Source organism: Gobius niger (assembly GCF_951799975.1).
Source record: "Gobius niger genome assembly, chromosome: 2".
Taxonomy (NCBI): domain Eukaryota; kingdom Metazoa; phylum Chordata; class Actinopteri; order Gobiiformes; family Gobiidae; genus Gobius; species Gobius niger.
The window spans coordinates 24384374-24411969 of record NC_136853.1 but is presented as its reverse complement, the minus strand read 5'-3'; the positions used below and the strand labels follow the sequence as shown (position 1 = coordinate 24411969).

At 40.9% G+C, this 27596-nt stretch overlaps 1 protein-coding gene across 2 annotated transcripts; it reads right to left on the bottom strand.

The window, feature by feature from the left end:
* Positions 1-1204: 1204 nt before the first annotated feature.
* lhfpl2a (LHFPL tetraspan subfamily member 2a) lies at positions 1205-26583 on the bottom strand. Of its 2 annotated transcripts, XM_079551751.1 has the most exons (4): positions 26461-26583; positions 17557-17644; positions 6645-7346; positions 1205-2348 (listed from the first exon to the last, which is right to left on the bottom strand). In XM_079551751.1, exons 3-4 carry the CDS (start codon positions 7063-7065, stop codon positions 2092-2094), a joined length of 678 nt encoding a protein of 225 aa, XP_079407877.1. In that variant the 5' UTR covers positions 7066-7346; positions 17557-17644; positions 26461-26583; the 3' UTR covers positions 1205-2091. The 2 variants fall into 2 exon arrangements, with proteins under 2 accessions (XP_079407877.1, XP_079407878.1); XM_079551752.1 differs by lacking the exons at positions 17557-17644; positions 26461-26583 and adding an exon at positions 11032-11076.
* Positions 26584-27596: the final 1013 nt, after the last annotated feature.

Sequence of the window (27596 nt, the reverse complement as noted above, 5' to 3'; positions counted from 1 at the left end):
GAGAGCATTACAGCCTACATGCCAGTGTGCTTTGAAACACAAGACCTTCTAGATTCTAAAGCATTCTAAACACAACTTACATCACATTTGCTGTTTCTAAAAGTAACACATCTGGATTTGTCTAAAATACAACTACACTTATATAATTACCCCAACAGTCTCAACACAGAAGTCTTCGTTGTATATACGGAGTATGGCAGCAGATATGAATTTGTAAATTTGTAAATCTTAAATGACTGAAGCGATACTTTTCGGCTGACAAGTGTGTTTGCTTATTAATAATTAAGGTTTCCGTAAAGGTTGCATTTGTGTGTGGTGTACTGTGGATGGATTTTGTTACCGTTGTGCTCCTTGTCAGAGTGATTTGTACTATTAGACTTATTCCTATTGTACATGTATACAGGTGTAATTCATTCAGTGTATGCCGAGTAGTTTTGTATATTTATTGCTGAATAAAAACAATTCTTCTGAGAAAAGATGAGTTTTCTTTTCCGGTCATTTTTAACATAGCACTGTTACATGCACTGGCAGACCAAAGCCAGTAGAGGTCAGCAGTTATCTAAGAAATAGTTTTACTCTACAGCACATATACATTATAGACAATATGAGCCACTTGTTTTGGTTCCACAAAGCTCTTTCTGCATTTCATTGTGCAAAATGTGTCAGCCCCAACAACTGTCCACCAATTTAAATAAAATGTACATGTAGACCCAAAATGTCTGATTTTCCCCAGTTCAACCTTATAAAGCACTTTTCATCCACAGGTGCATCAAAGTGTAGTTATACATTGTAGATGAAACAATTTGAGGTAAAACCAGAGCCTCTGAAAGTGAAAGGGCTAAAGTTCTGCAGCTCTCTCTGTTTGCATGAGCATTGCCATGTGCCTAATCTGGAAGACATCAGGCTCTGTTTAGTTTGAGCTCTCTGGTGGAGTGAAGGAGCCACAGGGTTGTATCGCCGTGGTCTATATAAAAGCAGAAACATCTGTGCAGAGATTGGCAGCTGTTTGATTGCACGTACAAGGCACAGTAATTGAGATTGAGCAACAAGCTCAAGTTTGTAGGGTGATTAATTTGCCCTACGTCATGAACAAAATGAGGGACACGGACAGAGTTTTTTGTATCCGTAATAAGAATATCTTACAATAAATAAATAAAAATGTCCAACTGTTTGTACCCCCAAAGGCCCAGCTTGACTCCTCCACGAAGATCTGTTGATGAAGCCTACAAAATAACAAAGAGGCCGCCATTGTTCCCTTCTCTTTATTTGTTTGGCAGAAACAAACTGGACAAAAGACTTGAGCATGGTAAAGTCCAGTTTACCAAATGGAAAACTCTCCCTGAAAGCAGATATTTAATAATAAAAGCAATTCTTCAAATGCATTCTACCTCATTATTCATATCATATGTTTTTGCAGATACAGGTCTGTAAAGTGAGTCCTAGACAGTTTTAATGCAGTCTATTTAGTCTAGGCTAGATTGAGATCACTTCAAAATAAAGAACAAACAAAATGCATCCCAGAGCTGTCTTTGTTCGCACTTGTGCAGTCCAATACATTTCAACAGTCTGGAATCATCCAAAGGACAGTACATTCTTAGCTTCAAGGACATCCACTGTAGACCAGACTATTATCTGAGTAGTTTTACTGAAAAGTGGTTTCCTTGTTATTACTCACACTGTGCACATGAGATCGAGGTTTGCTGGTCGTGTGATCTAGTGACAAGAGGGAAAAACAGTGTTTTAAGGCAAGAGGGACATCATCAGCCAACGGTGGATCAAGCTGATCATCAATCTGCATTATAACTATATACAAATATATATACATATATACAAATATATATACATATATATATACACATATATGTATATACATATATATATACATATTTACAGAGTCTGTGGTGACAGACAGAGCCACAATGGGCAACAAGACAGATTAAAGAATACAGCACCTCTAGTGGTAGAAAGACAATGGAATATTTGGCAGTATTCTCCCACTCATACGAGCAACTTATAGAATCAGTCTTAGTGGTAAACAACACAGTGGCATTAGGAGAAAAGAGCACAAGGGCAGGAGATGTTTCAAAGTGCCTAGAGGAGGCAGATGAGGTTCTTTCCCTCCTCAATTTCTTCCTGGACTTTGTCGCTGGACGTGGCAATCTCAGCTTGAGCGGAGAAGACAGCACAGACGAAGGTCAGCACCGTGCCCCCCATGGCAGTGTAGAAGGCCCAGCCCATGGAGCAGAGCCCAGCCCGGTATGGAGCAGCATCTGGGCCACAGTACATCTGGACCTTATCTGAACCCCAGCCAGCAGGGTATAGCATGAGCCCAAGAATTAAAAACAATCCTGTAAACAGAAGAATCGCATGGTGTTACTGCACAGTCTTTTTTTTTTTTTTTTGCTTAGCCAGATTAAAGTAAAAAAAAAAAAAAAAGGTCAACAGAAGACATTGTGATAGAAAATATTTGAGTGGCCATAAAAAACAAAACAAAAATACTACTACTAATACTACTAATAAAATACCAGGTCAATGACGCTAAAAAAAGTAGTACTTTTATTTTGTTAGGGCCATTTCCCATCAAATATTTCCATTCAGACCAAATATATGACAACACATAACACCTTAAGTCACCAAAGGAAATGTGGCAAAAGACAAACTCCAGCTTAATATGACGGGTCAGACATGGGAGAAACAACAGGAAAGTGGATCAGAAGAGTTTTCCAAATGCTTCATTCTCATGTCCTGCCTCTGAGCAGAAGGAGGTCACTTCCTGACTCCGTGTGACCTACTTCCACTACCTTTCTGACACATAGCACTGTTATTGTGGAGCCGAGCTTTTTCTTTTCTGTGTTGTAAATTTGATATTTTCCCTCAAGTCCTCCTTTCCTTTAATATACATTTTCTTCGTTTACCTCTAATATACCTTTTTCTATTTTGTTTCTTCTCCTCTCCTCCCATTCTTTTAGGGAATCAATATTGTATTAAACAAGGAACTGAAATCTAGGTCATAAATTCTTTCCACATGTTGCTGTGCTCTGACGTCCAGACCGGCTCCAGTGATGGATTGAAGGTATGGTTTTAATTCTCGGCCCCTCCTAATACGCATAACACACTGTGAATCACACTCGCTCCCCCCACCACCCCCATCCTTCCCAGCCTCACAGCTCCTTATGCCCTGGCTCTTGTCACAGCTCTCGTCACAGTTCACTTCCAACCATGTCAATTCCTTATCATCAATAACTGCTCATAGGTGCCTCCATTCCCCCCTATTGGGTTGAACTCGGTTCCTCTCCGACTGGACCCTGTAATATGGCCCAGCAGGCTTCCATACCACTCCAAGAAATCTGGCCTCTTCTTTTTTTTTTTCCATAAAAAAAAAAAAAAGACTGGGTTAACCTAAGCAGAACGCGAGCGGACAGAGAGGTGACAGGGCAAGAGGAAACACAGCCAAGACTGATTAAAACAGATGTGCGGCTCTTTGGATAAATAAAGAGGGGATTTCACTTTTGCTTTCTCTGAATCTGTACATTCAGGGAAAAGTAGGCATTAGGCACCACAAGATGATGTATAGAAAAAAACTATGTTATATGTTTTTAAATGGTGTATTACAGAACAACAGTAAAAAAAAAAAAGCCATTATAAAAACAGCGGTTTCTGGGGACGACGGCCAAGCTACATGAAGCAGCAAATCGTCTAAACTCAAAGCCAAGTCCAGATGAATACTTTTTTTTTTTTTCAAAAAAGAAAAAAACATTGCTAAAATGGAACACTTGGGACAATTCATTACCAATACAGTTTTTAATGACTGAATACTAAAATACAAAGCTTTTTTTCCCAAATTAGAACTGGATGAAGACACAACTTTGTTGTTGTTGCAGGACCTCACACAATGTCATCAAAAAACTCAAACAAACTCAAAAGTTTGAATGTGTTTGTATGCAGAGTGGACTTTAGAACAAACTGGATATACAACACAAGCAAAGCCAAACTATTCTTACATTTAAATTGTTATATATTGTTATATAAATAACGGGTCTGGTCAAAATATATATCGAGAGAGGGTCTAAAATTCACATCTGCACTCTGTGTTAGTGTCACCATGTGCTTGTCATCTTCTTACGTAAAGGACATCTTTTGTCCTTAACCATTGTTGGTATCTGTTACAGTAACCTGTTACCTGTGGTAACGCCACCATGGTATAACATAACTGTGCTTATGGTTACTATAAGCAGAATTATGGAGCATGTAACAGTGAAGCTAATTATGTGAAATATTGATGAGAAAATAGTTAACGGCTTTTTCAATGAATGAATGGTCCAGCTTTAAATACTGTAATAATACAAAGCATGATCTTCATCAACCCAATATTGTTATTGCGGCTTCCAAACAAACCTTATAGCTGCGGAGGAGATGAGGCTGGTCCTATGGCTCAGGCTATGGTTATAAATACACTGAAATTCAAAGTTACGCTTTGCTGCATTTATTTCAAAGAAAAAGACAAAGCTATGACAAGCGCAGTGGGATGAATATGACAAAAATGAAGGAAAATTATGATTGGAATGGGTGCGGTCAACAAAAATATTGAGGCTACCCAGCAGGGCTGGACTGGCCATCGGGAGCACCGGGACGTACTTTTGGGCCGGTCAGACCAGATGAGTGAACAGGCCTGTACTGCACCACATCAGCCCACAATAGAAACTGCTAATTCCATTGATATTCAGATAATTAATTGGATGCAATTACACGACACATCCACCATGTGAGGTGAGTCACTCACAGCAAAGGCACATGTTTGTTTGTGCATTTATGAGGTATTTTTCAATTATGAAAATAGCTGTCATTAAATAAATGCTTGTATTTAAATTTTTATTAATTTGGTCGAATTTTACACGGTGTGGCTATATTTGCTTCATCATAATATTGTTTTGATGAAGATCATGCTTTCTACAGGATTGAAAAAAACTTTTACATGGAGAGTAAGAAATGTAGTTTTACTACCGTTACTACCGTTTACCGTTTGCCCTTTGTGGGGCTGTTGGCAAGGGCCGAAAATCACCGCTAGAACTTGGTTATGTCTGATCTTTATTAGCTAATCAAAACAAAGATTACACGCATGTCCCACAAGGTTCTGTTCTTGGACCACTGTTGTTCACTATGTACATGCTGACCCTGGCTCAGATTATAGGACATTACATTCTTTTCTACCATACCTATGCAGCTGATGCACCACTGTATATTTTGATGTCTCCACAAGTACTGACAGACATGGATCATATGGATCATATCAGTGAATGGACATTAACCCAGATACACTAATGTGCTTTTGTGGCAGCTTCCAATGCAAATCGTGTGACCATCTCTGGCAATATTCAACTAACCACCTGAAATCAATCACATCAAAAAAAGCAGCTGCAGTTTGTTCATAATCTGAGGATAGTCGAGCTAAAAGACGGATTTTAGCAACTGACACTGTAATTACTATAACTGGAGCAGTGACAAATTTGGCCGTCAGACAGTAGTTTGTTTGCTCTTATCTCTTCACACTGTCCAGATGAAGGAAAGAAGTGGTCACAAAGGAAATATAGCCATCTCTGTGTTTGAAGCTTCAGTCGCCTCTTCCTCCTCCACATCCTCACCACTCCACAATGAGGAGTCCATAATATATAACTTCCTTAGTTTCATTATCCACCAAAACATTCAGTATGGCAGGAAACAACTTATAAGACAATGGCCATTAATGTTTAAACAAAACAAAAAAAACCCCTCAAAACTCAAAAAGCATTGAGATACAGATACACACAAGTATAGAGTATGATTCCATTGTTTTTCTTAGTGTGTCTGCTGTGTCATAGACCTCAGAGCCAAGGCTTACATTCTAGCCTGCCCTTCACCACACACCCACTTTTTTGTTTGAGTCTGAACCAAATAAACATCTAAGGGAAGACAACCATAATCACTAGAGACCTAAGCGTCACAGCCTGTGGAAAGAGAGTGGTGTATGAGCTCATACACTCTCCCTACTATAGTGCACTACAGCAAGAGAGGAGCGAGGGTCAAACAAAACACACAATGGAGACACGCAGTATCCATACTATGTGCACATACAATATGTATAGACCAGTCAGCTCTCAGGAAGGCCTCAACAAGATAAGTACATATTTAAATGGAGGATTACAAAATAGGAAAAAAAAATCTATTTTCACAAAAGAGTGAGCGAATGAGAGCGAGAGAGAATCAAGTCAAACACATAATTTAGCCTGTGGGAGTTGTGGCCCTCAAAATGAATATCTTCAAGTGAAACAGTTTCTTTTTTTTACCTTAAAAGGGGCTGGATGCAAGTTGGTAATTTTATACTCACTAGTGCCACCTCAGGTCATACGTGTAACTGCACCTTCTATATTAAGCTCGTGCATGACGGCACTTCGGACCCGTAGTAACGATTTGAGTGACAGTGCAGGATTTCTGAGGCAGTTGTGGTGAACAGGTCTGAGCTCATTCTACACATTAGGACATGGCTGGAACATGTCGGGGGAGGAAAATACATCATTTTAACATTTTTAAACTCTGTAATGTCCCTTTCATGGACGCTGTAGACCACTCTCTTAGCTCAAGTAAATAGACCCAAAATGTTTAGTTCTCACCTGCTATCCCTTGCAGCAGTCCACAGACATTAAAGATGCTCTTCTTCATGATGCTTTGGAAGCACATGGTGAAAACGGAGATGAACGCCACAGCACATAAGAGCAGGATTCCGGCTGCCAAGAAAATAGATGTAGCTTGCCAGAACCCGCTGGCTATCTCCCCGAAGTGTACAGCATATGGTCCACAGAGGACACCTCGCTGCAGGTGAGGCAGTTTGATACAGCGCCCGTAGATCCCCAGAGTGGGCCTGTATGCCTCTCCTGCTGTGGTAGCCCCATGGGGGCCAAAGACTGCGTCTGGAGTGCGTGGATATCCAACCAACCAGTCTGTACTCATGAAGGCAATGAGCTCTCCAAAAGCAGCAACAATGCTGAGTAGAGTCCACAGCATGGAGCGGCAGGTGACAATGACATGGCACATGCTGACGGAAGAATGAGCGTCTGATGTATCTGGTTTAAATGCAGCTGACAGCTTGGTTCCAGTGAAAATCCCCTTGCATCAGCTCGTCATGCAGCTTCAGAATGGCTCACTGCAGTTGGACAACGTCGTATGTGATCTCCACAGTTTTATGGAATGAGAATCCTTTCTTCCTTTGACTCTTCTTTGGTCAAAGACTTTTGTCTTGGTTTTTATTTTTGGTGTCTACATCGTACTGAAGTTGTATTCTCTGAGCCAGCCCGCTGGCTTAACATCAGGAGCCCCTGGAAGATAAAGACAAAGCCGATGAAAAATTAGGTAACAACTAGGTAATAACAAGGTAATAAAAGCTATTGCTGATTTCAAGTTTAAAAATATAGTAGATGATACACAAATAATAAGTTATGTTTTTCCTATGCAAGAAGTCTTTTTAAATTGGGATAAAATAAATATTTGGTGGTAAAGTGTGGATGGGGATGAGGGGGGGAAGCTGTGTTTTTTTGGACAGCCATACTGTACACGCTCACTGTTCTGCTGCCATACAACCTCTTGTAACCCCTACATCAGGCTCCCATGGAAAAGTGGACAGATGGTTTCAGAAGAAAAAAAAACAAACACATGCCACATTAACAGAGCAATATGAATTAAAAGCAGGTATGGGCCTTAAGTGATTTTTTAAAGCATTTTTCTTTCACTGGAGTCTGCTAGCCTGTTAGTGACAAGTGACCAAAAGACAACAGTCAGACTGGAGTCACTGTTGACACGTGTCCTCATTCACTGGGCCCCTGATGTGCTCTCACTGCAAAGGCCAAGCTGCAGCGCTCTGCCATGTGGTCAGAGCTCACAGAGCGAGAGGGATTCAGCATGTGTGTCTGTCGACAAGAAAACACAAACCTTCACGTCTTTCCTTTGAGATAAACAAGACTTTTTTCCTGTCTTTTTGTCTGTTCTTCTCCAGTGGAAAACTTGACCCAAATTAGCAATTGTTTCCAAGGTGTGTTTTATGCATTGTACATATGTGTAAAGTAAATCTTCATTTTGACGTGTAAAATTTATGTATTTTTTATTTTGTTACAGTACTCAATTATTCATAATGATTCCTTTTTATATGTTTTTATGTTATTTTCTTTGAAAATATTTGTATATTCACATTATTTCATATTTTGTCTCTCACTACTGGACCATGAATTAAGACTTTTACTCTGTTATTCAGAACTCACACTACTTAACTAAAGACTGTTGAAATCCCCTCTTGATGAGCGTGCTGGTTAACAGTGAAACTCTTACACGTCAAACGTTTGCTGAGCAGTTACAAAGACCATTTTTTTCACTGACAGGAATTTAGTTTAGAAAACATCATTGTCTTGAAACTGTTGAAACCCTGTGGGGAGATGTGGGGGTGAACTGCTTTGAAGAACAGCACATTTAACCTTTAACCACAAGGAGAGACCCTTGCTGGGATGCTTTACCATCTTGACAACAGAGCCTTCCTTAATTCATCAAGCCCGAATGTGGGTCAGCAGTTGTGACACATGTCTGCACATGCCTCTTTCTATTTATATGCACACACTGGCCATAACGAATGCTCAGCCCAGTCTACTCTATAGATTGTCTGGTCTCATATGCTGGGGTTAAATTTACGATGTCCTTTAAACTATGTGAGAAACCCAGAAGGCGATGAAGGATTATTTCAGGATCGCCTTACACACACCAGGGTTTATGGTCCTCGGGCCCCATCACTAATCCCAACACCACTGCAGTGAACACATGCTGCCCCACCAGTGCAAGGGGTCAACCCTAACCCTATGTCTATTCCAGGTACATTAGAGATAGAAAAGATTAGTGTTTACGTGTCAATATTTGTAGATTTAAGTGAACCGCTTGCAACACATTTCATAGGACAGAGCCAGAGACAACACTGCCTTTAGAAAAGAATACATCTGGGGGGGATGCCTTGCAAATTGTCTTGCAGAAACAAATATTGGGGGTTTGGGAAAAGACTGGGACATGTTATTTATTTATTGGTTTATTTGGTAGGGACAGTGCATGTTAATGAGCACACCACGCCGGATTGTTGCCTTGGGCTCATTTGCATCCATTGTCCCACACTCCCACACTCCCACACTCAAACACACTCTCATTCATCCTGGCCTATTGTACATGTTTTTTTGTGGTAGGGGAAACCGGAGTATTAAAGTTAGGTATGTGTATCAAATCAGAATTCTGTTTGTGATCTCTGTTCATTGGCTCTCCTTATATTGCTCAAACCAGTTGTCATTCGGGTTTCCCTAATCAAACCAGTACAAGAACAGGAAATGCCTTTCCACACGGCCACTGACAGGAAGCAATCTGCATGACGTAGACATACCTTCACTGAACCCAGCGTCACCACGGCGAGCATTTGTTTTGAGGTCAATGAAGGGAGCACATGATGGGAAAAGAATACAAAGGCAGCACTTGTATACAAATGTGACATGTGTGCAAAATTCCCAAAGGCACTTTCATTTGTTCAAATTCTACACCTGAGTAGTTGTTGTAGTTGCACAGCCTCACAGACAGCCTGCTCAGTTTATAGCCTTTTAAGTACAAAAAGGTTTGGTAGTAAAAGGAGCGCCTGAAAACAAAACACCCTGAAGTCAGCTTTTCCACAGCCAAAGTATCCGATCTTTCCCAACACTTCCTCACATCTGCTCTGCATCCACAACACTCCACCTTTGCATAAAGATTATCACATCACATCCATTCTCTTAAAGTGCATATGACGCATCAGACACAATTTTTACTAAAACATAGTTATTGCAATTATATTTAAGATTTAGCTAAAAACAAAAATGTACATGGTTTTCCCTAGTTTTACATTTTTGGTCATTTTATTAATTAACTTCCTTAATCAACATTAACAGAAAGTGACATACGTAGGAGGTAAATGGTTGCCGTGCCAACCATGTTATACGTTTGTCAAGTGTGACATCACACACATTAAAAAGCTACTTCCGGATCCAAACTGTTGACAGTTCCATTAACAAACATAGCAAAAACTGCGACTGTATCTGAATCTCCTGCTGAAATAACAACAGATAAAAGGCCAAAAACTCTTTTACACCTATTAGAATAATATATCTCATCATTTCTCCATGATATTTTAGGGAAAGGACAAAACATACCTCCTAAAACCTTGGAAATCTGGTCTGGGAGCCGTTGGCTGATAAATGTGAACATTTGTAGAAACTGTCTCAAATAGCTAAAGGCATTTCTGTGATTTCTATGGACAGCAACCATTGTCACAGAAGGGGGCATGGCCTAGCCCTTTTCTGACTGACTAATCTAGGACTATCTAGCAAACACTAATAAAGTCAAGCCAACGTTGGATCCATATGAATGTTTTTTTGTTCACAGGAAATTGTTGAATAGAAGTGAAAAACCACACTCGTTGCCAAGCCAACGTTACCCATGATTAGCATAATGTAGCATGAACGTTAACGTTAACTTCCTGGTTAGCACTGTCCACTATTTTATTTGTTTAGAAGTATTTATGGACTGTTGAACCACTTGGCTCCTCTCCATGAATCCGTCTCTTGATTTAGTAGAGATATATTCATAATTCAGCATTTGTTAAAGTAATGGTGGAGAACTCGGGTAAAGTGCAGTTTTTCCCCTCTTTGTTTTCGTCCTCTGGCTGCTTCGGGCATGACCATAGGCAATTCCAAAAATGCCGCCTGTACCAAAGGGTTATAAGCCTGTTTCAGTTTAATTGTTGTTTTCAATAAAAGGTTTATTAAATTTTTTTTGTCTCACTCCAATTCATTCTTGTTGCTTATTGAAGCGCTGTTTGGAACCTTAGGTCCAAACATGCAAAATGTGATTTTTTTTTTGCCATCTTTCAACTGGTCTTAAACTTTTGATCGGGACTGTATATATATGAACATCCAGTACAATATGATACGATACAATACGGTAAAATTGTCCCACCTGGTTTGAAGGCAGTCCAGCTGAGGAGATGTGGCTGCTGTGTCCCTCTCACACATTCATAGCTTACTCTTGAGGCAACAGCTCTTTGACCCTCCCCATACTCCTCCTTTCTCTGCAGTTTCTGATCTGATTGGCCCATCTGAATTTGAGACTATGCTTCCAGAGAGAGTCCACATGGTGTCCATATTTTAGAGCTGAATCTGGGTTAAAACAACAGAATTTGCAGTCTTGCTCACTCTTCCTTGTGAAGATTTTTATTTTGTTTCATCCTAGTTTTTTTCACCCTGTGAAACATTTTAACCTGTCAGCACTTTCTTATCAACAATAAAAGATGTACATGTTCACTTAGAGTAACAAAATGTGCACACAAAGCATGTTTCCCTCCCTCCACTAATGGCCACATTAACCACAACACAGACACACACACACACACACACGGACAGATCAGCTTATGTCGTAAACTACAGCAGCAGACAGCCTCATTAGATTAGATAGGAGTCTGGTCGTATGTTGGTGCATAGTTTACAGTCTCACCTATGGATTATGCTTCTGGCTGATTGTAGTATTTCAGCATTTCTTCTAAAGTTCATGCACGGTGCCGACGAGGCACTTAACTTCAGCCATCATTGGACTGTTGTGTTCCCTCACTAGAGACACAAATGAGTTCCATATGACGATGGAAAACTGGGCCGACTCAAATGGGAAGAGAAGAAAAAAGGTCAGGGCATTTGATTGTTAACCTGGCTAACGCCAGACTGCAGTGTGCGCTCGAATCATTTGGAACTGCACAGCAGCCTGGGGACCATGGCCGAAATTTTCGCATGGATTTGGGAACCAATCACAGAAGGAGGAGGGACGGCAAGATGATGACGCGCTATTCCATATACGGAAGCTTGTAGTTTATTTACGGATAAAAAAATCTACGGATCCAACATTATAGCAGCAGACGCGACGCTATTTTTCGATCAAGCTTTAGGCCGTTACGTCATACGTAATTGGATACAATGATACGATTGGCTGTGGCCACGTGCAGACCAATGGGCGCTGGCTGCTCTGCTTTTTGACCACAACGTGGGGGCCACCATTGCGCCGCCGTTGCTGCAGTACCTCCATATCGCCGCTAGGCCCCCATTGAAAAGCATTGGAATTTAGACACGTTAAAAACTACTTTAAAGCCTGGTTTCAATGTTTTCAAACCTAGACTAGGCTAGATATTCCTCCTGAGATAACGCTGGGTTAATAACAATATATGAAACCAGGCTGGTTTTCGTAATATGATTTTTTGAAATCTCGTACTTAATGAGGCTCGGACTGTTAGCATTGGAGCAGCGCGAGCTACACGTCACGCAAGGGCCGAGTCTACAGTGAAAATCCCGCCCGTATGTCCTTTTTAGGAACATGCTTCGTCAGAGCTGGGGAGGGGGAGTCTGTAAATCCGCCATGAATTGCCCCACGGCCGTGGTCATTCTGGTAAACGGGGAGGAGTGAGCATAAGATGTCCATTTTTTTTTACAGTCTATGGTGCAGACGCATGATAGACGTTCGTAGCGCCCAATAAACGGCTATGGACGATCGTAAACCACACCTCTCCTACGAGAAAATGAATTGGTGGTCCCCAGACTAAATATCACTTGTGATTTTAGTCTGGTGTTAGCCAGGCTATTTGACTGTAGTAATCTGTAGGATTTTCTTATCAAATGTGACTGTAGCTAAAAGTCTACAATCTGAATCTGACTCGAATATCACATTTCAATTTAAGTATTATTATTATTTATATATTATTATTATTTACACCGTAATAAGCCTTTCAAAGACAAAACATGTCCCACAAGGTCTATGTAGAATATCAGACGAACAAAAGATCGTGAAATACTCTGTCCACCTTGATCTACAGTCAGCACAACACAGTCAGTGAAAGGCACAAATACTTTCAAAGGCGTAGTGAAGATGCTCTGGAAAATGTCTCCTGGCAGTGTTTGGAACTCTGGACACAAAACAGACCCTCACTTCAAAGGAGAGCAGTCCATGTGACAGGAGACTCTCGCACAAAACACTGCATAAGCGCCACAGTCTGTAGCTTCAGTCGGCTTAAGAGAGCATTGACTAGAATGGAACTACTATACACACTTGTATAAAACACCAAATGTATTGTACGTCACAGAGAAAACCGCTGAAAGTGAAAAAGCTCAAGACAACCCACTCTCAGGCCACAAGAACAAGGCAATTTCTTATTTGCAAAGTTATTTGTAGCGCATGATTTGACAGGAATGTATTACAACATTAAGTAACATGAGTATTTTGGTTAAGGTTTTATGCCAGATGCCCTTCCAGACACAAGCTTGTCCATTTATTAATATTTGAAAAAGTACATTGTTTTTGAATATTTTTGGCTTGAAGGCCATAAAAAAGCAGACTGTGTTGGGTTTGTGACATGATTATTATCAGGGCTGGTGAAGAGGCTCTTAAAATCGTATTGCAGTGTCGTCGTGCATGTTGTGTGCACGTACACATGTCGTAGGAAAATCAACATTGTAAGTTTCTGGTTAAAAAAAAATGCTCCCGTTCCCACATATAAAGTCCAATTTTTATAATTTTGTTATCAGTTGTTCACGTCCCAATACTAAACGCTTTCGGTACAATTTTAATTGGGCACAATAGCGCCCCCTACCGAACTGAGCACGTTTAAAAAACTGTGTTTTACGAAAATGAAAATCATTTGTCCCAAAATTCCATTCAGTCGTTCCAATCAAAAAAGCAAATATTTTTCAGCGTTGCTTTAGCAACGACCAGAACTCACCATTGTATTGGGAAAATGTTAATATTGCATAATTCAGTTGTTTGTTTTGCTGTTTGTTTTCTTCTATCTCCTCCCAGGGCGTCTGAATGATGCAACATGTGGAGAATGTAGAGAAATGTGGAGTCAAATGTTCTGCTAACTATAACATTTATGGATTTTTTGTGGCGTAGTCCCAAACCCAAGTAAGATTTTGATATTTTGACATATTGAAATATGCTTCAGTTTGCACATATAGTGATACAAATGCCTGTCTGTGTCTACAACGTTTTTGTGTCCAGCACATCACAGTCCCTCTTATCGATCAAAAGATCGATAAGATCTTTTGATCTTATCGATCTTTTGATCGATAAGATTTCCCCCCCCCCCCCCCCCCCCTCAGGTACAGCCCTACAAAAAAACATAACTGTGCAATTGCCATAATATTGTATTCCAAAACCCCCAAACATAAGAAACATTACAGTATTATTGCTACTACCTTAAGATCGAGGCCAAGGCCTATATTTGTTATACTAAACTACGGCAGATTCCGGTTGCCATCAGAATTGACTGACAATGGTATAAGAATTTATATTTTTATAGCGCCTTTCACGGACACGGTCACATAAAACTCAGTATCACAGCATTCCACAGAGATTTGCAGCATATGCGTTTCAATTCGCCAGATAAAACAGTTTGAACTTTGTCAGAAACATCACCAATTTACAACAGTCAATGTTTTACAGTATTATTTTGGCTGCTGTCAACACATAAATGGTCAGATATCTCAATGCGCCTTTTATCTCCATGTGTTGTCAAGCTGTGCATGTGTTACGTCAGCGCACAGTCCAGTCATCCTCCAGAGGCCAACCCTGGTTCACTTTCCCAAAAAATTGAGAGATGCCAGAAAAGACATATGGAAAAAAGGGACAGATGGAATGTTTGGTCTGATCACAGATTATGTGGTTTCCAGTTGTGGAAAGTAATATGAAAGCTGTGTGTGATGACGTGGAAGCTACAAAAGAAACTACCAAGTGCACATGCCACAATTCCAGGGGTGCCTGCTGAATAAATTCATTCCAATTTCAATGTCGATCTCCCTCTCCTTCCTGTCTTACACTGTCCACTAGACACAGATAAAGACTACATGAAAAGGAAGCAACTTGTGAGATCTTTGGGCTGCAGTCTGTCCATTTCCTGATGCAATCAGAGATCTGTGTTGAATCCCACAGAGGGAGCAGCTCTGACCATCTGGCCACTTCAAATGCCACAGATGCAGCAGAGTCTTCAGCCGCACATGGACACAGATGTTTCATGTGCAAAGGGAAAAGCAAATATATATTTTCTAAGCCACAGCTCTTTTTGGGTGGGACAAGCTGCATATGATCTAAAGCCCCAAAAAACACCAGCATGAGTGCATGAAAGATTTAATATATTTACCGTCATAACCGTGTTACTTTCATGGACAAAAATATGTTTTCATTGTTTTCATCAAAGGGATTTGTTTGTTGACAAAGGTTGAGGTAAGGTAATTCAACAAAAAATATAGTGCTGAAGAAAGTACTGTTGTTGTTTCTGCTGTTAACAGTCTCTCATGGATGTGTGGGAGAGTTGTCTCCGGACCATAATTGCTAATTTATGAATGTAATGGGAATTGGCACAAAAACACCAGAGGGAAGTGTAGGAGGTGAGGAAATCCCAACAATGAGTAACATGAGAAGGAAACTGAGATCATGAGGACGATGGGAGGAGGAAGCACAACACTGCTGCAGTAATTATGAAAAAATAAAGGCAATGTTTTATATAGATTCACAATATGTGAATGTTCAACCTGGTCATTAACAACTGAGATAACACTAAATATTTACTGCTAAACTAACAAGTATCTCATGCATATGTAAGACCTCCTGTATCCTGAAGGCATCGAGAGGCAATTTTACGTCTTTAGAAACCTTTCAGATTGAGATTTTGATTACCAACATAAAAATCTATCTATTTGTCTATCTACACGTGCCACTATTCAGCAGGTCCCATTTAAATCAAAATCACTATGCGAGTTTCTGTGAATGGGGACAGATTCTTGCAGACGTAGTAAAGGAACTTTTTATAGGTAGTTTATAGGTTAAAATCAAAATACAACTCAGATCCAATCATCTGTCAGTTCTCTGTCAGCGCACGTGTTGACAGCCCTTCATTTCCCATCATCCTTTTGGCCTTTGTAGTTCAGGCGGCCGAGCGAGGAGGTGAAAAGCAGCTTCACTAATGCCTCGGCGCTCCAGGTGCCTCGCTCTTGTGGGAGCATCATGGCCGTCGCATAGATTGCGTCAGAGCAAAGCGGTGGCATCTTGGACACGGATCTGACTGGCAGCCGCCTGCAGCGCCTGATCCCGCCTCACTCATCTTAAACACACCTATTGGTTGATGATGTGAAGCGTCCCAGGGCTTGTGTTTCCCTCTGCTGGAGCTGCACAGCTTAGGGGCCCTTAGACCTAACACTGTCTCCATTATGCTTAACCATTTCCAGCCCCACCTTAACCCTGCCAATAGCCCTGGGGGTTCATAAAAGTAGGGCGGCTGCAGCAGAGCGAAAAGTCCACTTCAAGTCCCTGATGCCTCTGTGTTCCAGCCAGACTCAGGAAATCAGATGGTCCCACTCTGCTGAGCGCCCGGATTAAACATGCCCCTCCACTCGGGAGGGCAAACTGCACTGTTCTCACAGCGGTCTGGGCTTAGGATGAGAGTTGCTTTATCCTGACTTCCTTGCTGCTCTGACCTTGTGCCGCTGGAGAAATTCTCTGTCGAGCAAAACAATGGTTTGCAATAGGAAACCTTGCAAGACACTTTGCCCTCAAGGCACAGTTATGTGGCCACTCTGAGCTTAACCTGGTTCCTAAAACAAAACTAACGCAGAGGAGTGGGTGAAGGTAAAGGCACTTCTCATTTAAAATATTCAGACAACAGAAGAATGTACCAAAATCATACTGGGGTTAAGTTATCCAGTTTTTAACGTAAACAGAAAGAAATTTGGGTAAAACGCTAAACTAAAAAGAGCTAATGAGATGAAAGTATATTGTAAATAGTAGTTAATATGACACAGTACAGGGCTTTGATGATTCACAAAACATATGACAGGAAAGCACAACAACTCAGTGATAACAGGAAGATGGAGACTGCCAAAAAGACTATTTTAACAACACTATTATCCTGTTTATTATCAAAAAGGGGGGTTTCCACTTTGAAATGACCTTCACAGGTGGCCTCAGCTCAGAGTCTCCGGCCCCATTGTTATCCTTCATGTTGAAAACACATACAGTCCCCAATACGTCCCAACTCCATAACCCAGACACTGATATTACGACAGATTCTGAAGCACAATAATACGAATAATAATTAGGTGCCAATAATTCAGGGTGAATGATTTGCAAAATATACTGTCAGTAATTGCAAAATGAACAAACTTATTCAGTTTGTGTTTGTATGTCCCCGCACTGAGAAAATGCTCTGGAAACACTGCCTGAAGAGTAACTTCAAATAGCACCTGGCAGGAACACCAAGAGTCACATAAACAGATGCTGTATGTGCTAATGGAAAACAGGTGCCAGGAACCTACACACAGATAAAAAAAAACAGGAAGTGGGGTTCTGATTTGTTTTGTTACTGTACCCAACTATGACCATGTAGATCGAGTGTGAATATTATCCTAGTGAGGGACATGGTGTTCGTCTGAAAATGAACGCGTGTGAAAGACTAACCTTTTTGCTTGCGGGCCTGGAAGTTAATGCTGATATATGGGTTCTGGCGAGTCCTCCACTGTAATACCGCTCTTTTCCTTCATTTGGCCTAAACAAACATAAAGAACACCGTCAGTAAATTGAAGTTCAAATAAAAGTTAAATGATCAAACAAACAAACACACTTAAGCGTTTTCCATTATGACCTCAGAGAGCATCTGCAGAAGCATGGCAGCAAAACACACATAGAAACAGTCCTTTGCAAAAGCTGTACAATCCGCTTTTGGATTAATATGCAAAAGTCCCCCAGAGATAACTATGTTTTAATGAACCTTTAATGAACTGATATTGTACAATTTTATTCTTCTTCTTTCTTGGACTTACAATGTTGATTTTTGCATTACATATTAACATATACGGGATGACCGTAATTATATGTACATTTTTCGGATACATGTGTACGTCTGTTATTTTTCTTTTTTGTAATCAAACAAATCTGAAATATATACTTTATCTTATGCACTTCTGTTTTAAAACATTTTGGGGATGTTTTTTCCGGGACTCGCGGCACATTATGTGCAGTATGAGAAGGCTGGCAATGTGGTCCAGTAGGAGGCAGACTCAAAAAATCTGACAAAATTAGACAAAAATGTATTTCACCGTGGTAATGTTTTGAGATCTTTCCACTCTGGGACCTAGTTTGGAAAATGTTCGTTTACAGACCCCCAAAACGCCTTTACAGACCCCCAAATCCGATACACTGGATTAATAAAATATCTTTGCGTTTGGTCCTCAGCTTGACTTCGTGTGGACAGGGCCTCAGCAGGTAGACCCTCCCCCAGGGGAGTACACTCTTCACAGAGGAAAAGTATTTGGTGTAAATACCTACCTATGACTCAAACACCTTACTTTACTTTAACCCACAATGTGTGTTTTAACTTACAAAACAGCTAAACACAAAATATCCAACAAAATACAAAAAAGAAAACTCTAAACCAGCCCCCCCCTTTCAAAACAACAAATAGTGTGATTAAAAATCAGTACATCAATAGCACCATTTGAAAGAGTAACCAAAGATCAATGGTACAAGTGGTGGTATTCATCAAATGCACAGGGAGTGTCTGTCCACGCACAGGACAAAGGCCACACAGGCTGTCGATGATTAACTAATGACCAGCTCACGTCCCTCACACTCAGCACTACAGGCCCTGAAGGAACACGTCCAGTCATCAGTGAGATGAACACGTCGCCTCACAATGTCACAACACGAGCTGGAAACACAGGGATCGCAATGTTTTATAGCCATTTATTGGAAATGGAAATGAAATCAATGAAGAGATGATACATAGATGAGGGAAAGGGGTCTCACTGGTAGAAACCTTTTCAACCTCATGACTACATGATTATGATAATGATGGAAGGGATGGGAAGATCTGAAAAGCATTCATGGACTAACTACTGTGTGAATTATCTCATGATAATTCACACTGTAGGCCCATCAAACTTTAAAAGCAACTTTAAAATCAAGAGATAAATCCAATTCAAATAGTACCAGAAGGAGTACATTTTTGGTGAAAGCTGAAGTTCTGTGTTGGACGAATGGGATGTATGAGTCAACTGAGAACAAACGAGAACATCTGTGAGCATTTACGGAGACAATGCCCGCGGTCACTGCAGCGGCCTCGCACTAAAGCGCCAAACTGGGATCTGAGGTGAATGGGTATCCCAGACCCCAAACACTCAGAAACAATGACCTCATCCTGGTGCGCAGCTGCAGCTCCTCTGACACCAAAACGCTTTTATAAGAGCTCTGCTGCTGCATCAGCTCCAAACAAACCATCTCGGCTTGTATATCTTAAATCATATAGACAGTAGCTTGTATTTTTCAGCCGAATCAACAGGTCGAGAAGGAGACGTACCGGTCACAAGCTAAGAAATGTATCGCTTTGCTTTATTTTGAGCACTATTTGACATTGTGTGATTCTCAGTGAAGGCATTAAACTATGAATGAACACGTGGGATAGTGTGGGAAATTATTATATTATGTTAATATTTTAAATTCTTCAAATTGTTCCTTGATTCTTGTAATTTTCTCACCGAGCTTCATAAGGTCGTCCCTGACATTGTTTTCAACAGTCTGTGACTATATCGTGAAGCTCACTGAGAAAATGCCCAAAGGGTGCAACGCAGTCATCAAAGTAAAAGGCGGCTGTTTTGAAGAATTTGACTTTTATGTTCAAAACATAATTCCATATGTGTTCATTCATAAATAAATGCCTTCAGTGAGAATGTACAATGTAAAGTGTCTTGAAACAAAAGAAAAAACAATATATAAAGAAAGAGTTTACAAATGTTTCACCGGTACCGACAAATTTCATCTTCCCTGCATACATAGTTAAAAGTAAAAAAAAAAAAAAAAGAGTCAAAAGCAAGGTTACATCCTGTGAACTTGAAGCAGTACTAAGTAATTTGTTTACCATAATAAATCCTTTCCGTAGTCCCTCTTGGGGTAGTAGTGTTAATGGGATGATTGGAGGGTCTTTCATCTCACCCTGGTGGTCAGAAAACCACAACTGTAACTTTGCCTGCACCAAGTCGGAGCCACCAATACACACTAATAGAATCATGAAGAAGAAGCTAACAGGCTAACAGGCAAAGCTAGCTGCGGCTAGCGCCACTTAAACAGTATTTACAGCCAAGTTTGAGTGAAAAAAATCATCTCTACTGTGTAATTGAGTAGAAAATCCTTCTCTCCCCTGGTCTTTTCTGTCAGCGTAGTATTTACTCTCATGGACAATTAATAAGTTAAAAAAAAATCTGCTACGACACCTGCAGTGGCGCTTATGGCCTCTAGGGGCATGAGTTACTTAATACTGCTTTAAGGTCTAGGTCTATATAATTTCATATAATTATTCTCTCTGACCGGCTTGATCCCCGATTGATTCAGTTTTTCAGAGTAAAGGATCCGGGAACTGTTTTTGAGGATCCGGCAAAGATTTGAGTTGATATAATGGCGTTTAATGAGAGTGTTTTTTCATTACATCAATCCAAAAGTGTTCCTAAAACAAGTGATTTCTAAATGTGTCAGAGGCAACATTAAAAAGCCCCTCCACCAGTAAAGTAGAAGCATAAGGAGTGTTTGGATCGCTCTGGCACATGCTGATTACACTAATGCAATGATTCTCCACACACTGCATCCAATTTCCTCTTGAGCTTTATGTGTTTGTGCCTCTCTAGTAAAGCCCAGCCCACACCAAACACACAGAATGACATCATGACATAAGGCCATGAGATTGAGCACAACAGATGGTTACAGAACATCCTTCAGACGCGACTCAATTTTACAACAAAGTCAAGACCAAAACAAATCTCTCGTCATCTCGTTTTCCTATTTATTATGGCGTGAAGTCATCTCTGTGGTTTCTTTGTGCAATGTAAACAGGTGGATTATGTGAATTGAATAGCAATTTAACTGGATTGGAACAAAGCCAGGTCATGTCAGATGTGATGAAAGCCATAATGGACACTGTAGTGATAATATGAGCTCATACAATAAGCAGGGAGTCAGGGACAAGCCCTGTCTGGTCAGCGCGATCTGGTTTACTAAATTGTATTAGGGTTGTTTTATGGCAGCATCCTGTTCTCTGGGGCTCTGACCCTGAGCAGATTAAGAGCCAACAGTGCCTCAGGTCAATGGTCAGAGGAATCTGGTGGCAGTAACACAACGCTCGGTTTAACGACCCTAATGATTCCAGACAAAGAAAAGAAAGACTAGAGGTGTGTCTGTGTGTGCCAGTTTAACGCTGACAATTTAAGACAATGGATTATAAAAACTCCTCTTTGTGTTTTTGTAGAGAATACTAATGTGAATGTCTTAGGAAGATTTACTGTGTGTAGAGGAGGTGCAATAGTAGGAGGTGAATAATGACAAAGGTGACATTGTGACTTTCAAATAATACCGTCCCGATCAAAAGTTCAAGACCAGTTAAAAAATGGAGAAAAAAATCTCATTTTACATGTTTGGATTTGAACAAGGTTCTAAGTAGAGCTTCAATTTGCAACAAGAAGAAATGTGAGTGAGACACGTTTAGTGAACCTTTTATTAAAAACAACCATTGAACTGAAATAGGCTGTTTTGCAGCTGATCAAAAGTTTAAGAGGTCAAATCTGTGCAAAATGTGCATTCTGCAGTCGGCTCCAGTAACAGCCTGCACTTGGGTCGCGGATCGTCCTGTGTAAATGGTCACATCTCTACCTGCTTTAGGCACTCAGAGCGCTTTACATCAAGGAACCAGTCACCCATTCACGCACTCATTCATACACCAGTGTACGCAGACACTGGAGGCAAGGTGGGTGAAGTGTCTGGCCCAAGGACACAACGACAGTGTGCACCTGCGGGATTCGAACCGCCGATCGTCCGATCATAAGATGACAGGCTCTATTCTCTGTGCCACCCAGTGTCTTGACAGCCAGACAATCAGATCCTCCGGCTCAGTGCTGGGGACATTGTTTGGGTTTTACACTTGACTTTTCTGTTCCATAGCCCTCAGGATCTTTTCACAAATCCAAATTGAATTACTGTGTCCCACCTGAGCAGCGATGGTGCTGCGAGAGGCCCTGCTTATGCAGATCAACAACCCCATCACGTTTGTCTCACTCGCATTTCTTGTTGCAAGCTGAAGTTCTACTTGGAACTTTGTTACAATCCAACCAGCCATTTTTGAACTTCTGATCGGGACTGTACACAACTTCAGAAAAATGCTGAGTCAAACATCGTCGACTGGACTGGGCTGATTGAGTTGAGGATGAATCCATCTTTTGCTTCAACCTTCAGAAGCTTCTCAATCTTGCACTTTCAGAAATATTAAAAATTTAGTTTGTTTGGTTCAATTTCACATAAGATTCTCTCTAAACCTATATCAAGTTGTTCAGCCATAGCAATAAACGATGCTGTCCTTTAATACAGCATCTTAATGCTGCAGTGACTGAATGGAAGCACAGTTTGAGTAGAGAGACAAAGAGAAAGAGGCAGCTCCAAACCTGAGAAATGTATCACAGATGGTCGTCCCAGTTAACTGCCAAACATTACGTCCATAGAATTATGCCTTTTTAACCTTACTCATTTCTTCATGCATCAAGCGCTCTCATTTCAACACCACCACTACATTCTTTTCAACTTGTTTTGAGCCTACGTTTAACCATCTTGTCCCGGGCCATGCCAGGAGAGACAAGGGTAATCCCTGCTGTCTTCAGATGGCAAATACCACTTAGCTGCCACGGGCCGCCTCAAATGACAACAGCAAACAAAGAAATACCTAATTTGCTGCATTCTTCCCTCTCGGAAACTGACCTAACCCGAGGCACAAAGACAATTCCGAGGCACAAAGACAAAAAAAGTATCAAATGCAGCACAGTTTCCAAATATCGTAAACAAAACTGATTTGAACTAAATTATGTTATGTTGATGTATGTTGTTTTACAGCTTTTACCCCAGGCCATCCTGTTTAGAACCGTGACACACACCGAACATGTGACCGAGCCTTATCACAAACACACACAGCGGGGTCATTGTGTGGGATCCATAATCTTTGATCATTAGAATACAGCTGGGAGGCCCACTCGACTCCAGACTAAAGGCACCATCTTCCAGCTCGTGTCGGTTACAACATCCAGTTCACGAGCACAACCATGACTCTACGGTCTGCCAGCTCTCAGACAAACCCGATGTAAAACACCGGCGGAGCTTTAACAGTTGCTTTGGGACAAGAAACGCTTCAGGCATCGCAGCTGCCGGACCAAGCGCATGTCTGCCTCGCATTGCCCCCAAGAGACTGACCCCCCAGCACCACAAAGGAACAACAACAAAAACAAACTGCAGAGATTTCTCCTCATTTCACCTGACCAGGGAGGCCGCCCCCCCTGCCTGACTGGCACTAAAAAAAGAAGTCATTCACTCTTCTTTTCTCTTAGGGATGTCACTGCTCCTCCCGTTATAGATTGAGAGAGCACCACTATAAGCTTTGTTGCGAAGAGAACCCCACCCGGATATTTTCACAGTAAACAGTGGGCAGGGTCAGCTCTGTGCGGTTGGAGCAAAAAAAAAGATACCAGAGGACACGCACTACAAAGAGTGACCAGAATAGAATAGAAAGGAGAGAAAAGAGCGATCGGCTGCCTAATCTACTCAGTGTGCATGACTGAGCCACACTGCAGAGGGGACAACACATCATGTAAGATACTACCTTTACCTCATTGTTGTTGATACAAAAATCCATCAATGTTGAGCCATATCAACTTAGTAAAGAGATTCTTAGCCCATTCATTTATGATGGGTATTGGATATTAAAGGTTCCAAGTAGTAACTTCAATATACAACAAGAAATGGGAGTGGGACAAAATGAATAAATAAACCTTTCATCGAAAACAATTAAACGGAAATAGGCTGTATTTCAGCTGATCAAAGGTTCAGGACCACACATCCAAAACACTAAACAAAACCCCCTCAAAACAGAAAGCAAAGATCCAAACATGAACTCCGTAATGAGCACAGTTGTTGTTGATTAACTTAATGAAAAATTGTTGTGGCCGCGTACTTGATGCAAGTGTTTCCAGGAGGTGAGGGGGATCATTTTGCCAAGTGGTGAAGACGACCCCAGGAAGGGCAGCTACTGTTTGGAACTGTTGTCCATTATTGTAAACTTCCCTTGCCATCCATTGTCAAAGGCTCTGAATAGAGCTGGGGGCGATTTGTTTCCCCAAAAAACTCCATTTACGATTTGATTAGACTTTTTTGCCCTAAAAAAAACCAAAAAAAAAACACTGAATGTAAATATATTTAAAAAATAAATATTGTTTTTAGTCACAAAAAAAAAATAAGATTTTTTTTTTTTGCACAGCCCTAGTTCTCAATTGGATTTAGATCAGGGGAACATACAGGTTGATGTTATTATTCTCCTGCTGTGAACTGTAGCGTTGTCCTGTTGTAAACCCAGTGGTCTCCACACACACGAGGGCCTCAGTCTGTAACATCTGCACAGAGCTGACGCCCCTGCACCACCTGAAGTTCTTTTGTTCCACTGAAGGAAAGAGAACCCAGATCATCATGGCGTCCCCTCCTCTGTGGCGTGTAGAAAACATCTTAGTTGGATCAGCTTTTTCTCATCAGAGAATAAAACTTCCACCTTTCAATGTCCCATGTTTGGGACATTGTGTTGGACATTGTTCTGAGGTGTTCAAGGAGACGAGGCCTTTGAAGATGTTTTTTTGTTTGAAGCCCTTCAGTCGCAGATGCCTCTGATGGTCAATGAGCTGCATTCAGTAATGACTCCAGTAACAGTCTTCCTTTGGGTCGAGCATTGTCCAGTGTCTTGACGGACAGCCAATCGGATCGTCCGGCTAAGTGCTGCTGACATTTCTTTGCGTTTTCCATTGACTTTTTTGTTGCAAATTTTGGCACTTTTGCTGTAAAGCACTCTGTAAAGTACGGGGCAAAATATACTTCAAATATAAAGTGACCATTGTGCCGACAATAAAAATAGCATCTTTGCATTACGTCATTGGTAGGGCCAAATAAAAACTTCAGAGAGAGGAAACTGTTTTGAAATACTTTGTAAAAGTGTGACAGCACTTCCTGAATGCTTCTGTTGCTATTTTATAGGTTAATTTACAGAAAAAAGGGAAGACTGAGGCTAAAATCAAATATAAATCAGCACAGATGGATGTTTGGAGAGATGAGAATACTTAAAGTAAAGAAAAAGAGCAGGGTTTGTTAGCACTGGAGGCTCCTGCAGTGCATGGGGCCCTCACTGTAACAAACTGTATTCCAGATGTTGAACTAGAATCATCTGGTGTAACCTCTGACACAAAAGTAGCCATTCAATTAGTGGATTTCACACCGAGTCAGGTTTCATGCATGCCTGTCTACAGATGGATAGTCTGCACAGCCTAAGTTACATCCACTCAGTGATATTTACAATACAAACCAAACACACAGAACTTGATAAAGAATGAAGCAGCACGCAGAGCCCTTCACTGAAAACAGCTCCTACTCCAGGGAAAATACACCGACTGTTTCCAATCTGGATTTTGGATTTGTGCTGTCACCAAAGTTGAAACAGAAGTCGGATGATGTGGCAGCTACACGGTTTCCCTTACGAAAAGTCACTTTTGCCACGACAGAAAGATGAAGCAGTTGAGTAAGATATACAGACTTTAGTCCATTACAACTACACCTATTGCTATGGTAACAATTTAATCAGCATTTAGAGTCGACAGAAATGACCACCTATGGCAATACTGGCACATCACATCGTACAAAGGTGTGTAAAATACAATAAAAAACACACACACAACGAGTTCAAGTAACTTCATAAGGCCATTACATTGAGTGCACTGTTGTAAGGCCAGCCTGCTGCATGGAAACATGTGGTAGCAAACTTTCCTAACACTTTAAATCAGAGGCAGGAGTTTGGAACAACAAAACCACCAATGGATACTGCAACTGGAAATACTAACATGTTTAAGATAAGATCATTTTAAAAACAAGGGCCTACAGGAGAGAGAGAAATATGACCATAGTCTGACAATACAGGGAGGTTTGAGAGTTTAACCCTGAGATATAAGTCACCCTTTGTTTGTAGACCCACAATTGTTCATAGACGTGACTGCGGGTGTGATGGTTTACTATATGTTTCACGTTTGACTTAAACAAATTAGAACAACTGTGGATTGAACAATTCAAAACACATTAAATAACGTGGTTCTAAAACTGCAGACAGAAATGTTTCCACAGAAAATGTCTTCATTTGGACAAAATTAGGTCTGGGCTAAATGTTAAATATTAAGAGGCTCATGAATCGGAAGGCTAATTTCGCCCGAAGATAATCATAAACAATAAATAAAAAGCCTCGTTGTGTCGGCTACTTACGCCGGGCCGTGTAGGTGGAAAAGTCAGGTCTAAATCCAGAGAGTTTGGCTCTCGGTGAAGGCAGCACGTTTCCTCCGACAGCACGGCACAATGAATGGTCAGGCTTCCCCCTCTCACTCTTCCCCCTCTCACTCTTCCCCCTCTCACCCTCCGCCGCGGTGGGCGTGGCTAAACGTCAAGCCCCGCCCTCCTTCTCCCTCTCGCGGTGGCAGACGGCATCTCGTAATAGAAGGGGGCGTGGCTTCGCCGAGGGGGAAAATAGAATCTTTAGAGAAACACAATTTTCCACTCTTTTTTGCCATTTTCTGGTGGAATATCAACTTATTTATCACACATAAATAAAGTCAAGTGTAAATCGGGCCCATATGGATATTTTGTCACAGCAGATTGTTCAGTAGAAATGAAAAAACGGCAGTTGTAGCAAGCGATAGCTAATCGTTAGCATTAGCCCGATGCTAACATGTAGCATCAAGTTAGCATTCTCCGTTATTCATGTATTTATGGGCTGTTGAACCACTTTGCTCCTCCCCATGTCTTTGTATCATTATTTAGTAGAAAACTCTATTCATATATCAGCATTTGTTACAGTAGTTTTTGAATAATTAGAGAAAATGTAATTTTTTTCAAAATTGTTTTCCCCCTTAACTGTTTTCAACAATGACCATATATGGGCGATTCAAGCGCAATTAAAACCACAGCGCAAACCAAGGGAGATTATTTTGAATTCATATCCTGCCCTGCACAGCCTAACATGGTTGTAATAGCCTGGTTAAATCCTGATAAACTGGCAAGTAGCGCCCTCGTTTGGAAGTGAGTCCTTTCTTATTATTTTCGTAAATATTCTTTATTGTCATTATGTCCCCTACAAACTGAAACAGAGACATGTTGGGCAGGACCACAGTTCTGGTTTTAGTCTTTTGTTTGACATCAGGTAAGTAAATGGAGTCCCACGTAAGTCCATTCTGCATCACATTGGCGATAGGCCTACCAGATAAAATCCCAACGCAACATTGCTACCACCCAGTCACACATGCTTTCATAAAACAACATTACATACAGTGGCCTATAGGCGGATGAGGGTTTGTTTTATCTCAGTGGCTACGTTTACGGACACCGAACACCTGATTATGATCTGA